This window comes from Dysidea avara, chromosome 8 (genome assembly GCF_963678975.1).
Source record: "Dysidea avara chromosome 8, odDysAvar1.4, whole genome shotgun sequence".
Classification (NCBI taxonomy): domain Eukaryota; kingdom Metazoa; phylum Porifera; class Demospongiae; order Dictyoceratida; family Dysideidae; genus Dysidea; species Dysidea avara.
The window spans coordinates 37,121,693-37,136,979 of NC_089279.1; the positions used below are offsets into that span (position 1 = coordinate 37,121,693).

At 38.6% G+C, this 15,287-nt stretch overlaps 3 protein-coding genes across 3 annotated transcripts in view; 1 reads left to right on the forward strand and 2 right to left on the reverse strand.

Annotated features, from left to right (window-relative positions):
- LOC136263009 (gamma-glutamylcyclotransferase-like) lies at positions 1–582 on the reverse strand. Its single transcript, XM_066057441.1, has 2 exons — positions 322–582; positions 1–280 (listed from the first exon to the last, which is right to left on the reverse strand). Exons 1-2 carry the CDS (start codon positions 567–569, stop codon positions 22–24), a joined length of 507 nt encoding a protein of 168 aa, XP_065913513.1. The 5' UTR covers positions 570–582; the 3' UTR covers positions 1–21.
- LOC136263008 (regulation of nuclear pre-mRNA domain-containing protein 1B-like) lies at positions 546–6,010 on the forward strand. Its single transcript, XM_066057439.1, has 7 exons — positions 546–745; positions 791–920; positions 964–1,067; positions 1,121–1,233; positions 3,359–3,488; positions 4,695–4,870; positions 5,773–6,010. Exons 1-7 carry the CDS (start codon positions 583–585, stop codon positions 5,914–5,916), a joined length of 960 nt encoding a protein of 319 aa, XP_065913511.1. The 5' UTR covers positions 546–582; the 3' UTR covers positions 5,917–6,010.
- Positions 5,943–15,287, reverse strand: part of LOC136263006 (leucine-rich repeat and coiled-coil domain-containing protein 1-like) — a 20,527-nt gene continuing 11,182 nt past the window's right edge. The window contains exons 18-21 of the mRNA XM_066057437.1: positions 12,165–12,259; positions 11,980–12,117; positions 6,123–6,258; positions 5,943–6,074 (exon numbers count right to left, since the gene is read on the reverse strand). Of these exons, the coding sequence (XP_065913509.1) occupies positions 5,955–6,074; positions 6,123–6,258; positions 11,980–12,117; positions 12,165–12,259 (489 nt within the window). The 3' untranslated portion in view covers positions 5,943–5,954. The remainder of the gene's footprint in view (positions 6,075–6,122; positions 6,259–11,979; positions 12,118–12,164; positions 12,260–15,287) is intronic.

The window sequence follows — 15,287 nt, forward strand, 5'->3', positions numbered from 1 at the left end:
TTGAACTAATGGATTTGTAAATTATTTATGATTTATAAGATTAACTTCTCCATGGTAACCATTGTCTCTAACAGTTTCAAGCATAGTTATATAATCACCAGGTAGCCCACACTGTGTTGCACCCTTTAGCATCATCTCCTTATAAGGCCGTGATGGTAGAGCTGGTTGTGACTTATCTGTCTTCTCATAAGTGATGCACGTGATCTTCGTGACATCATCAACTGGACACACCCCAACATTTATTCTAGTGTATCCCATTGGGTGGCCACATCTCTCCTGTCTGATATAATATAGCGGGATATTAGCGAATGGTCCACAAACCTGTCTAGTGCGGCTAGTTCATCGGTTGAAATACTCCATACAGCTCCCCAGCAATACGCGCCGGCGCTTGACACAATAGACGCCACAGCACCACACCACATTTTAGAGTGCCCAAAGAAGTTCAGTTGATAATCTTCTAGTTTAGCTGCACACTGAAACTCCGCGGAGGGACAATTGATGTTAATCCGCTCCTTACAAAGATTAGAACCAAACGCGAAATACAATACGCGCCCCTTGTTAGTGAACATTTCGATTGTGGGGATGAGCTCCGGCAGCAGTCACTTTTCATCGTCTGGTCTAGCGAAGAAATTACGCGACTTGACCACCTCCCAGCAAAGCGTGCAGAGCCTGTCCAACTGGTTAATTCATTATCGAAAGCATGCTAAGATCGCATTGGAGGTTTGGCAGCGCGAGTTCAACAAAGGTAATGTAGCGTGTTGTGTGCAATAACCCAACCTGCTTGTTGCAGCTAATAATGAGCGAAAAGTGACGCTGCTATATCTGGCTAATGATGTGGTACAAAACAGTAAACGAAAAGGACCGGAATATCGCCGCGAGTTTACCATCATAATGCCTGACATCTTCAAAGGATTGGATTTGTGAGTCTAGCACGTGTTTTATATTTATTATCACGTGATGCAGTGGTGACGCCTCCATCAAGCGAACGGTAACCCGTATATTGTCTGTGTGGGAGGAACGAAATGTATTCTCACCAGAGCTGCGGCAAGCATTGCGTAACTTAGTTGGTGAGCTACTGTACATGTCAGAGTATCTAGGGTGTTGTTGACATGACACACAGAGCCGCCACCACAGGCAGATACTAACCCATTGGCTGATGAGGCTAGCGCAGCAAAGAGAAGCAAATTAGACCTGTCACCACCAGCCACACCCCCTGTGAGACCAGCACCTGAGGTGAGATCATGTGATCTTGTTAATGTGGACACCTACTTGATTTTTATATGATAACTAAATGTGACACACTAACTGAAACCCAACTTGTTTGCATATTGCTTTTATAAATTCCATTGAAATACAGTGGGCAAAGAATCCATGCTACATCAATAATTTTATGTATGTTTTAATCACTTGAGTAAACAGTGAAGGAAGACTCAAATTGAAATATCTAATACCCAAGGCCATGGATTCACCTCTTCATGGAGAGTAAGCTGTGTTTTGTACCATGAAGTTACGTGTGTTTGCTTACGTTGCAGCAAAATGTAACTTTATTGTTGATAGCATAGTTATATTTGTGAAAAAAACTTGATGACTGTCTCAGTTCATGATGGATAATATAATGATACAAGTCATAATTGTGTAGTTCATTGCACTCAAGACTAATTATGTTGATTAAACAAATGCCTGTGTCTAAGCACACTGTACCAATAGATTGTTTTGCTCTTCTTGCAGTTGTTGCCTATTACTATAATTCCAAAGGCACTTACCAGATAACAGCTCATTGGTTTTTCAGCAAAATAACATAAATGAAGTTTGAGGAAAAAGCAAACAAGTCAGGTTTTCACTGGTGGGTCACAAATAGCCTCTAGCAAATAGTTGTCTTGACCTGAGCCATTTTCTCTGTTGTAACATAATAAAAACAGTTACCATTACACACGGCACTTATTCACTACAGCTAAGAAACTTATAGCAAAAATTGTAAAAGTGTACACATGAGACTACCATCACCATGACATCACTATGACAATGTTTGTAATCATACATATTAGGGATCATGGAGGTTTGGGTTTTTCTGGCCAAAAATATCACCCAAACAATACCATCCTGACACCTTGCCAGTATTGGTTAGGTATAACCAAGCCCAAAAGCACCTTCAGTATGACCCTAAATGCTTCCAATAAATTATTACAAAGTTTTGATTTTTTTATTCATTGGAATTTTCTACTGTCTGACTGACCGATTCCTTCAGACAAGTGTAACTAGATAGCAGCTAAGGCTACAGGCTTGATTTTTTCACTGTTCGATGTCGCTTCATCCTGAGATGTGCCTTTTAGCGTACCGCAGTATGTACAATGCACACATCATGGACTTACCTTTATCCTCTTTTGTGTCCCATTTCTTTTTGTTGACAGCCAGAGGTGTTAATTCGCGGCAGCACGATGGCTTACCTATACTGAGGACTTCAGTTCCATTTGAAAACAAGGGTTTTTGTGTGATGATGTAGTCACGTTGTTTTTAACTTGTTGACGTCAACTCTCCTACTGTTGTTCTGCTGTGAAATGAGCTGAACACAGCTAAAAGTGAAGCGTAATAGCTACTTCACTTTCAAGTCAGTGATTGATATTTGGGGCATGCATTGAGTCGAAAACATTAACTCTGGCACCATCCTTTCTTTTGATGTGGTATGTGTGAGTTCACCAGTAATGTTAATGTTACAAAAAAATAAACAAGTATAAGAAAAAATTAAGAATTTTTAATTTGATTAGGGATCATAGAAAAGGGTAAGGAAACAGGGAGGTTGCCTACACCTACGATATGCTAGTGAACATTTAATCCCTAATTCAGTCATGGGTATAGACTGGATTAGGGATTAAATGTTCACTGTATATCTACAGGTGTAGGCGACCTCCCTTGTTTCCCTACTTTTTTTCTATGATCCCTAATCAAACTAAAAATTCCTGATTTTTCCTTATACTTGTCATTACACAAAATTGGTAAAGATAATATTTTTACAAAAGAGTAATTATTGTAGTTATTAAATTAACTATTTCATAATTTTATTTTACACTTATTTGATAATCATCCTAGTCAGGAGGTCATGTACCATTAGCGAACTTTTTTGTTTGTCATATGAAAATTATGGATTATTTTGGTGCCCAATATTCTATTGTGTCCAGTGAAGCTGCTCTTAACAAACTCTCCAAATAAGGACACAATAGAAATACCTCCATATAAGGACAAAGATTTTAGTCCCAACACATAAGGAAATCTTGTTGCTGCAAAATATTGTTGGTCCCTGATTATAGGGACATCCCCCCTCATCCTAGCCACAACCTCAAATATTACTGTCCATTCATTTCAGGCTGCTGAGCTGATGAAACGATTGATGACATTACAGAAGGATCAACCATCTCAAGACATGAAGACACATCAACAAGTGACGTCCTTCCCTCCTGAAGTCTACAACAGTACTCTGCTCAGCAGCATCAAAGGTGAGCCTCTCCCATGCAGATAGCCACACCTTCTCTACTAAATGCTAAGGATACCATTAACTGTTCAGGTATAACTGTCAGTACCTGGGGTTGTACATTATCTAGGTGTTTTGTTGAGAAGTGGTTGATTGCTTGAAATATATGTACAGTAATTGTTAACTACATCACTGAGTTTAAACTCTTCATTGTGTGATGGCTACGTGTAGTTTAGTGTGTAGTTTGAAAAGTTTTGAGTGACCAATTGAGAATTAAGTAGAAATTTAACTGTCTTGTTTTTCAGTCATTGGTACTGCTGTAAAGTGAACAGGTCCATACCATCAACCAATTCTCCAAATATCTGCTAGCACAAATCCAGTCCAATGATTATACACAACCCATGACAATATTAATACTCATTGTTACTAGCCAATAATCCAATATTGTTAGCTGTGATTTGTGCAAATTATTAACCCCTCATGTAACTGGAAAGTCACTCAAACAGGTGCATTTGACACATGAAATATTTAAATAGAACATTAATTTTAATGTTGAATTTCTACTCAATAAACATCAAATACATTTGAATTACAAGAAATATTTGTGATCCGCTCAACCTTGTCTTGTAACTTAATGGTAAGAGCTTTCAGTTATAGCAATAGATAACAAGACAATTGATTTGTACAGTCCCTATATGGGAAAAATTACAGGCATTTGTTTAATTGGTCAGAAGTCTTGAGTGGGATGGGTTACATAGTTGGGACTTGTGTCATTCTATTCACAATGAACTGGGGCATTCACCAAGGGATAGTTTTTGGCCTAAGTACACCATGCTATAAAGCAAGAAGGTTGTTTAAACTTAGAAACAGCGACAATACAGTTATGTTTTACCACAACGTAACCAAACACATATAACTCACGTTTGCTTCATGGTACAGAAACAAAACGAAGATATTCTTACTCTTCATGAAGAGATAAATCCATTGGTATATTAGATATATCTATTCAGGTATAATTATTTATGTACCACATGTACACATAATTATCTCAATGGCATTTATCTCAAAAACAGAATAATATACAAACTAATTGGGTTTTCACTCAGCAAGTCACGTTAGACTTGAAAAATACTATTAGCATGGCATATATGCACAACCATATATGGGTGATGTTCCAAAATCTGGTCACATTTACTGTATCATGAAATTTAATGTGTCACTCCTACTGCAGACAAGGCCTCAATGGAGCGGCTGAACTCTCAGGTAGAGTCCACCAGTCGAGCGTTAGGTGACTATGTTACCAAACTGGACAAGGAGTTAAAAGAACGTAAAGAAGTTCAAGAATTACTGGAGTCCTTCACTTATCAGCAGAAACAACAACTGAAGGAGACCAAACTAAATTTGGAGGTTAGCAACAATCTTCAAAGTCAATGGTTTGGTGGGTGTGGCTCTAGCAGATATAAGAGTAGTGGCCAGAGTGAAGAGATTTAAATATGAACGCTTCAAATATTGACAATTTACACTTACACTAGTACTGATCCTTTAGTTGTAGTGTGTGTGTGTTGTGGGCCACAAGTAATCAAAAGTTCACAATTCTTGTAAACTGTTGCTGTAATCATAGGCCTACTATAATACAGCCAGAGGAGGGTGGAAGCGCCTTTAAAATGTATTATGTAAACCCTTGTTTTTCAGCATCAGCTAAATGTGCAGACGATGTAACAAAGCTTGGCATCATTATTTTACTTACAATAAACATACCTGGTTAGCGCTAAACTCGCTACACGCGAAATAGTGTTTCATCAATTTTGCCTAGAAAACTAAGCACTTTTATGAAACTAATTACATCACGAAGCATGATCTAAAAATCTAGTTAACCCACTGAATCCCACCACCTGCTGGTTTTGTATTGGGACTATTGAGGTTCACGTGAGATTTTGAACAGAACTATGCAATTAAGGTAATATTTCTTAAGTAGCGTCTAAAGCACTTCCGCCCTCCTCTGAAATACAGCTATGGTATATGTGCTCACAGTAGGACCAAATACCTTATTAGGTCACTACCATTAATGGGAGGAAATGGGTGAGACAACATGGTGACTACTGGTGGATGGTACACTTATCCCCAAAATAATGTCATTGTAGTGACCTGTTTAATGCAACCAATAAGGTCACCTGTCCAAGCCTAGCCTGACTTGTGTATGTATGACCTGTCTGTAGCCACCTGCTTATTAAGGTCACCTCTACCTGTTATAAAGGTCACCATGTGTCGTATTTATTACACATTGATGTCATTATGGTGTGGTCTAATAGGAATACAAAGGTAAACTTCAGAGGGTGAAGCTGATGAGAGAAGAACTCAAATCACATCTCGCTAGTTTACCCGACCTGTCCAGGTTACCAGTAGCAACTGGAGGACTGGCACCACTACCCACAGCTGGAGAACTATTCAGATAGTTTAGTGACCACACTCACACACAGTGCACATTTTGTAATTACATTGGCTGTAATTCATGAAATACAGCTGATAATTTTTGCATTTTTTCTTCCATTAGTTTTTTCTCAGCAGCTATTTCCACCAGTAGTTCTTTCATCTCTGTCTCCATAGCAACCACCTGTGACATAATATGTGATCACATGACATCACATGATCCTTACATAACCTTGTTGTTAGCAGCGACCACTTCAAGCTCTTTGTTTCTTACAGCTTCTTCTAATGATTGCTTGTGTTGTGACTGTTTTGCCTCTAACTGTTGTCTGAATACTACATCACATGAGCTCAACTTGTCCATAGCTGACCTGTAGATGGGTCAGTGATGAAGCCTTATAATAGTGTCTAGTCATTATGTGACCTTATTAGGTTAAATTGATAATAACAATGGCAGATAACCCTGCACTGAATGGGAGAGATCAACCCCAAATAAGGGATGTCATCTTCATGGTTTACGTCTAGCTGTTAGGCCCCTACACTCAGAGCTGTACAAGTGTTAACATTTCTTCTTGGCAATCAAATAATAGCTTAGCTTTGTGCTATGAACAGAGTTCCCAGTGAAATGGTACCTTTGACTTTGACATAAATTACAAAGGCCCTCCATTATCCAGCAATCAGGTATCTAATTCTCTTGTTATCCGAACTGTGGAAGTGTATGTTCTATTAGAGTATTTTAACAGAGTTCTGTATATAATTGTATGGGCTTCATTTATCCAAACCTTCCATTATGTGAATACACCTATAGTATGTACGCATTGAGCTGGACCATCAAAAACATTTATAACTCATGGATGATGCAATTATACACGATCTTGAAATCTGGCTCATTTGTAGCACTTTAACCCACTAAAAATATTTCAAAAATCTTTTCGTTCAAATATGACACAGTATTTACACCTTACATTTCCTGTGAGGAAGCCACAAAAGTGCACTTTCCATTACAGCCCTTTCCTAAACTTGTAATGGAGCCAAACTGTACGTGTCTGTTGTTGACACCTTTGCTATCACTATTAATCATCTGGTTGGCTGAAATGTTAACTCTGGAGAAAAACCCGCTTTTAACTTTTAGCTGTTTTTCAGGATCCAGTTCAACTTGTACATACTAAATTGGGCTTGGATAATGGAAGGACCACTGTATCTTGTAACCACTTGTCATATTAATTGGGGGAAGACGTGCTCTTCTAATACAACCATACCCTCATGACTGTTTTATTAGAGTGTTTGAATGAAGCAACTAATCTGAACACTATTACCCAAGACCGTTATCGTATAGCAGCATAGCCCCAAAATTAGCCAAATTGTGCACTTTTTCATAAAAGCAAGAAACTTTCCACATAAATAGTATTCCTCATGACACTTTTTTTTTTTTTTTTTTGATATAGTGCCGTCACAGATTTGACATTTGTGGCCACTTTTGCACAGAAATTCGACCATTTCTGTCTTTATCTCCCTGAGGCATTACCTGACGTGCTAAAACATGATACCAAAGTAAAGGTCTTGTTGAACAAAACAACTTGGTTTTTATTTGAAGATAACAGGTAATTTATGATCAGTTTTAGTAGCTGAGAAAATTCTCTGAGTTACCTGCCCTTAGGGTGTAAATTATCCATGGGGAGGTAAATTATCTCAAAATTCATGGGTAATATAAATGATCATAACTTTGAAATGAAATCACCTATTAACTTCAAATTAAAACTAAGTTGTTTCGTTCAACAAGATCTTTGTATTTTGGTATCAAGTTTTACAAGTTACTTAATGCCTCAGGGAGATAAAGACAGAAACGATCAAATTTCTGGGCAAAAATGACCATAAAGGTCACCAAAGGTCAAATCTGCGATGGTACTATATCAAAAAATTTTATGTCAAGAGAAGTACTACTTATGTGGAAGTTTCATGCTTTATGAAAAAGTGCAAGATATTTGTGTTGTGCCACTATACTATTAGGCCACTACCATACGGAAGAAAACTTTGGCAGTGAAAAACTTTGGCAGTGAAAAACTTTGGCGAATCCCACAATCGGACATTTGGCGGATAAAAAGTTTGGCGAATTTACTAGACAATAAACTCTAATTGATGCACTCGTGCAGCAACACGAGGCGATGTCGACGGTTTCGTTTTCTGTGGACTCTATGATATGCGGATACCATGAGTATATGCTCAAGCTTTTAATAGTGTGCCACATAAACGTTTATTGTATAAGATTGAACACTATGGAATTACAGGCAACCTTCTTAGATGGATTGATGGATTTCTATCCAATAGGAGACAGCGTGTTGTTTTAAACGGGGAAAAATCATGTTGGCAAGATGTGAAGAGTGGTGTTCCACAAGGATCAATTCTAGGACCTCTTCTCTTCCTTATTTACGTTAATGATATGCCGAAATCCATCTCAAGTCATGTGTTTTTATTTGCAGATGATACTAAGCTTATACGAACCATTTCTACAGTTTTGGGAGAGCCCTAGTGTTGGAGAGAGGTTAGCCTGTGAGCGGGAGCCTGGAAATGCTCATGATACGCACGCCGTGGCGATAAAGAAAGTCATCAATGGTGAAATTAAAATAGTTGGGCACATTCCAAAAAGATTTCTGCAATATGTTCCATATTCATTAGACGTGGTGGCAATGTTATGTGCCAGGTAGCTGGGGCTCGCCGATATTCGTTGGATTTGGTACAAGGTGGGTTGGAAATACCTTGTATTCTCAAGTTCGTTGCAGCAAATCAAAAGGAGGTTACCAAGACTATACGCCTGTTAAGAGTCGGCATTAAATATCGAAAGTCACAATTAATTTCACTGCAAGTCCAGCTGATAGTGGGGATTCACTTCAGACCTCGTGCTCTACTATGAATAACAATCGTGATGTCACTAGTGGCGCGGCTGACCACGAAAGAGTGGAGAAGGACGAAGATAACTCAATGGACAAAGCTGATGGGCGTGATTTATCTCAAGCCTCATGCTCTACTCTTGCTGTCAGTAATGGTGGGGAAAGCCACAGAACTAAAGATAACTCAATGGACATGGTGATAGATCTAACAGAAAGCACTAATTCACCACCTTCCAAAAAGCAAAAACTTTTTGATGCTGAGAATATTATCATGGGAGTAGAGCTGACAGATGCAGAGATAAATTATGGCCAACGTTTACTAAAGGAAAAGCATCCGAAGGTTAATGGACTGTGCACAACTTTATATCAGTGTAGAATGCAAGATGGTGAAAACAGTGTTCACTGCCCTTCAAGATTTCACTGGATAACTGTTACCACCATAAACTGCAAGGCTAATGAAGTGAGGGTGTTTGATTCTTTATTTTCCTACTGTGACAAGCAGACCATTTCAATCATTAGAAATCTATATCAGACAGGCTCAGAGGAACTCAAAATCACTATGTGCCGGTGTCAAAAGCAAACTGGGAACAAAGATTGTGGGTTGTTTTCTCTCGCATTTGCTGTTGTTTTAGTGTTTAAGTTAAATCCTAGTAAGATAAAGTTTCACCAAAAGAAGATGAGAGGCCATTTGGTGGACTGTTTCATAAAGAAAGTTATGATGCCATTTCCATGCAAATGATTTCATTACAGTTGTCTCTTAAATTAACAATGATTTTATTTGATTACATTCTGATCACCAATAATAATAATGACATGTATAATGGTTATTACAATCAATCAATGCTTGTAAACTATAGCTGACAACTAAATACATGAAGGAATTCCAGTTTCCTTAAAACCATTGATTATGATTTCTGGCTTGTTTTTAACATAGTTACAAGCAGATTCTATCCAAGCTGCACTAAGTGGTTTAACGGTACTCAATTTTAGGTCAATAATCTTCTGTTGACCTTCTTGACGTTGCCGGAGTACTTGACGTGCATACCAAGACTGGAATTCCGTACGAAGCTGATTTTTCACAGCTTTATTAACACTAACATCAAGTGGCTGTAATCGATCGGTACAGTTAGGTGGAACAAGCACCACATTAATGTTGTTCTGATCTAGCTGGGTAAGAAAAGCTGAGGTACACTGGGCCTTAAAGTTATCAAAATCACTAAGGCTGGATAGTCAATGGCCAGGCCAAGACTCTGCCTCTTTCAGTAATATACTGGAGTAGGACATTATCAACATATTCTTTCATAGTGTCTTCATTAGACCAGTGATTAATGGAATATGTTATGTGCCATTTCTCAGGGAAACTGTGCTTCGGTAAGCAACGTGGAGTTTTCCCCTGATATATAATCTGAGGTGGCAAGAGATCACCAGTAAGAGATCCAGCTAAAACAGCAGTGAGCTGCCTTTTGTCATCCTTTCCCACTGCTTCTACCCTCTTAGCTCCTTTAGCTTCCATTGTCCAGTCAGAGGATGGTACAATGCTTAACCCAGTTTGATCAAAGTTGATGATCAGGTCAGCTGGAATTTCATCCATTGTTATTACTTGCTTGATTTCTAGCAAATAATCTTCCTTTACTGCAGCAAAGTTTTCAACAGTCACTTTTGCCTTTGTGGTCGCCTTGCGCTTAACGTAACCCATTCTGTGAAGCAAATATTGTGCCCAGCCTTTATTGAGATCTACTCTTGACAGCATATCTGCATTTTCATGCATCAAAATTCCTTCTGCAGAAGCTATGACCACTGTGGTATTGATACTAGTGCCAGTGGACCTCAGGTATTGAATGTATTCTCTAACCTGCTGATCTAGGTCCTCTCCTATTTTCAGCGGACGTCCATTCTTTTTCGTTGTGAACCTTGCAAAATCCTCTACACTTGGAATGTCTCCCTCAACACGTAGCTGTCCCTTATAGAGGTCTTTTAGTCGACGAACAGATGTTTCTTTGAGCGGGGGCAGCTCAGCTTTCTGGCGGTATTCTGTGGCAAAGTACCTGATGGCAGCTGTAGTTCCATACTCGGCAGCTCTTCGGGCTATCATCAGCTTTTGCGCATCTGCTAGTGTCTGATAAGGTCCTCTACAGGGCTTTTTTCCATCTGATTTTTCCTCAAGTTTTTCAGTTACCTTCTTGTTGGCACTAGAAATCGCACCAGGCGGAACTGACGAACTCAAAGGCCCTTGGGGATCGGGTAGGTTAGTACTCGAAGATGACACAGAGTCACGCTTGGTACGTTTGTAGTAATTTAAGATTGACATAGCCATTTTGTCACTCCTGTTCGACACTCGGTTCGACACGCTTCCGCGGAGTGCTCATTCACGTGATTGCCTGTAAAAAAACTTTTGGCGAATTGCTATTGATTCGCCAAATTCGCCAAAGTTTTTTACCGCCAAAGTTTTCTTCCATACGGTATACTATTAGGCCACTATACTATTAGTCCACTATACTATTAGGCCACTATACTATTAGGGTTCATATCATAAGGTCTATTATATTGTTGAAATACAAAAGGGTCCTAGTTTGTTGTCAAGCCTGATCCCTACAGTAGATTGCACAGTCACACCTAGGGCTGAGTGATACTACCGTTTTAGTGATATATCGCGATATTTTGAAAGTATTGATATCGCGATATTTTGTTATTAACTATCGTGATACCATGCCTGTACATTATTGTCATTAAAAATCCATTTGTTATGCTGTACTAGGCTCAAGAATCCTTGTAAGTTATAACCTGGTTACCCCTGCAGAGAGGTGTGAACACCATAATATAACCTCAAAGCATGTTACAATAACTGTTACTGTAAACAAGGATGATAATGGCTAGTTTGATGCCTTTAAAGACTTCCTGCAGAAATACTGAGCAATACACTATGTGGCACCAGCTATGATTGACTTATTTGTAAGTATCATGAACTATTCAGTATCGTGAATAGTGGCTTTAGTATCGATCGTGATACTAAAATGGCAGTATTGCTCAGCCCTAGTCACACCTGGTCATAGTACAATGACTCATGTGAAAATCAACCAATGAAAAGCAAGCAGACACATTTCAAATCTAAACAAATCGTCCTATTGTTTCACGTACAAACGTGACAACCGTCTTGTAATTTTCTGTATCAGTAACAGTTATCATATGTGATCCATTAGCCCCACCCACCTAGCTTGCTGCAGAGCCTGATCCCTCTCAGCCACTAGACTGGCTTCTCTTTGTTGATAGTTGTCTCTTAGTAGGATCACCTGATCCTCTAGTCCAGATACTAGCCCCACCCTCTTCTGCCACTCTGCATGTAACTGCCTACAGTGTCATGTGATCTCATGTGAGCTATGATGGGTGTGACTCACTTGTGTTTCTGTTCCCATTGGCTACATTCCTCACGGGATTCCCTCAGTTGTAGTTTTAATTGTTCCTTACGTTCAAGTAATTCTTCTAACTGTTCCTGAGGGGAAAAAATTCCAAACTGTTCATAATTCTGATCAATAAACTCATCCACTGTACACTCATGTAATGATTATAAATACTCGAGAGAGAGATTTACAACACTAATGAAGATTACCAGGAAATCTATCCACACAAAACAGCCAAGCTGTGAAAAAATGGTGCAGCTTTAAAAAGCCTGGGTGAAAAAAGTTGTGAAATCAAAGGTGGCGGCCAAGAAATGGCTGTAATGATGTTAATGCTAATAAATTTTAACAATGGCATGCACAGCTTGGCTGTTTTTGTGTGGGCTTCACTTTTTTTTGTGCTTTATAAGGCCCCAAAACCAGCTTATGGCTGACTTTGAGGTTTGTTTTGGCTCACATTTCTTCTTTTCTCTGCAGATACAATGATGAGTATTGAAGACAGACTTATAAATGTATTGCATGATTTAATTCAATATTTGATAATATTATTGTAATACTCTAATAGAGTGCACATTTTTTTGAGGACTTCTAATAGAACATACATAGAATGTTCTAGAACAATCTAGCACTTCTATTGGTAGATCTATGAAATTACAAATGTTTGATTTTAAGCAGATTTCAACTAGAAATTTCATTTATAAAGCAGAAATTAACTGAGGTGATCAGCCAAGGTAGCAGTGGTCTAGTGGTTAAGATGCAGGTGTTACGTACATGTATGGTTCGAACTCTGGTAAGGTTTGTTTCGACATTTTTTGTACATGTTTTTTACCTCATGGTGACTGCTCTAATAGAGTATCTTAATCCCGCGATTTTACATTTGTTTGGTTTTTGTTTTATAACTTCGGCGCTGTAACTCTATTGCTATTCAAACTATCAAAAGGCACTGCTACGATGATCAGCCTATCTACACACCAATTTTCAACTATACTCGGTTTACCCTGTAGCCATGACAGAAGTTTGATCTTTTTTTACATGAATAAACGCTCAAAATTCCTTGGATATTCCTCAGATTCACAGCAAACTTGGTACGTGAATCCACTGTTACACGCTCCTCATTTGTGCCAAAGATTGAGGCAATCGAGTTACACGTTTGCATTTTATAGCAATTTTTACACAAAGTGTGTGAAAAGAAAAATCGAAGCTCCCACCGATAGCCCCCCCATACGGTATAAGAAAAAATGAAGAAATTAAAACAAAACTTTGAACGCCCAATGGCTGTTGTGAATTTAATCAAATTTGCTGTGTGGTGTACCCTACCTGGCAGACAGCTATAATGCAAAAATGGTGTACTTTGGTGAAGGGGCCATGGAGCTATGCATGCGTGAAAAAGCTGTTTTCTTTCTTCCTGTCAATATACTCACGGTGTGGTGTGCTGGATTTCTTGGCCACACGACACAATACCGTGTGTCTTGATACAGCAACCATTAGAACACTTCAGACATGCTGGAGTAATTACTGTTCACAGCTCATGGGATGATGATCACTGTCTACAGTATGTACAAGTTGAGTTGGATCCTGAAAACAGCTAAAAATGTAAAGTGGATTGTTTCTCTAGAGAATTGACATTTCAGCCAACCAGATCATTAGTGGCGACAGTAAAAGTGTCAACAGACGCGTGTGGTTTGGTTCCATTACAAGCCCAGGAAAGGGTTGACTGTACTTTTATAGCTTCCCTTATAGGAAATGTATGGTGAAAATTTTTGGGTGACCATAAATATTGCTTCAAACATCTGAACGGAAAAGTTTTGAAATATTTTTAGTGTGTCAAGCAGTACTACTAATATGCCAAATTTCAAGATCGTAAATGTTTTTGAGGATCTGGCTCAATGTGTACATACTATCGGACTGTGAGATTGTGACTACAATGTGATCACTGCCCCCAGTAATTATGATGTTATTCTGAGCTGAATTCCTCTAGAAAAGGTCACTCACACACTTGTTATGTGACATGAGGCTTACTAGTGTTACTCATGTTACAGGTTGGTTCTGGGGTGATGATGGCAATTGAGGAGAATGTTCTATTTTCATTAGTAATTATTACATATCACAATTAGTGCTGTTATAGATTACTTGTATAATCAACTCAGTCACACAGCTATTATTACTAGTATGGGAAAGTGTTACACTTTTGAAAATGACAGAATTGAATGGAATTAATCACTGGAGACTTTATAAGTTAGTGCACACTTTGTACAAGACACTTGAGCAAGTAACTCCCAACTGATTTGCTAACAAGTCGGTATACCCCAGGATTAAATATCTGAACAACAACAAATGACTATTATATTAGAGTACATTGTAAATGTGCTATGAGTAATTGAACAATAATATATATACCACTTTAGCGTGGGCATTCAAAGGCGCCGCTCGGTGTTTAACTCGAATATTGCCCAGGCAATATCTGGTAAAGCAGTTTACCAATGACTTTGATGCCCAGCTAGTTCAAAGAAACGATAAGCTTTGACTTGTTATATTGAGCAACATAGAGCTTTGTATTGTGGGACTCGATTTTATAGTGGTTGTTAAGTTGAGTATATCCACTAAGATGGAGTAGTTGGTTGTTAGTAAAGGATAATGAAGGCACAAAATAATTGTTTGGGCGATCATGGATGCATATTTCTACCCACCGCGTATCAGCCTTTGAACAGACCACAGAACGGCAAAACTACTACTGCTATGCTGAAATAGGTTAGTAACTTACAGTCCTAAGTACTTAACTTAATATAATAACTTACTTACTGTCCCAATAGTGAAGTTAGTTGGCTTAACTTAGTACAAAAATGATAACAATATAAACTCAATCCCACAATCGCAAGTTTTCTAACAGCGTGTTGAAGCATAGTAACGTATTAATGACGTTTTAATGTATAGAGAACGTTTTGATGGCTATTAGCCGACGGTTTTAAAACCACAGTCAATTTTCAGATGCTACTGTATAAAACAAATGGGATGAGTTCTCGTTAGTTCTTTCACCTATTAGGTGAGTGTGCCCCAAGTGATATATATCACTTATACCACGGCTGCTTGGGACATATACACCCGCAGCCCTCGGGCTTTGGGTGT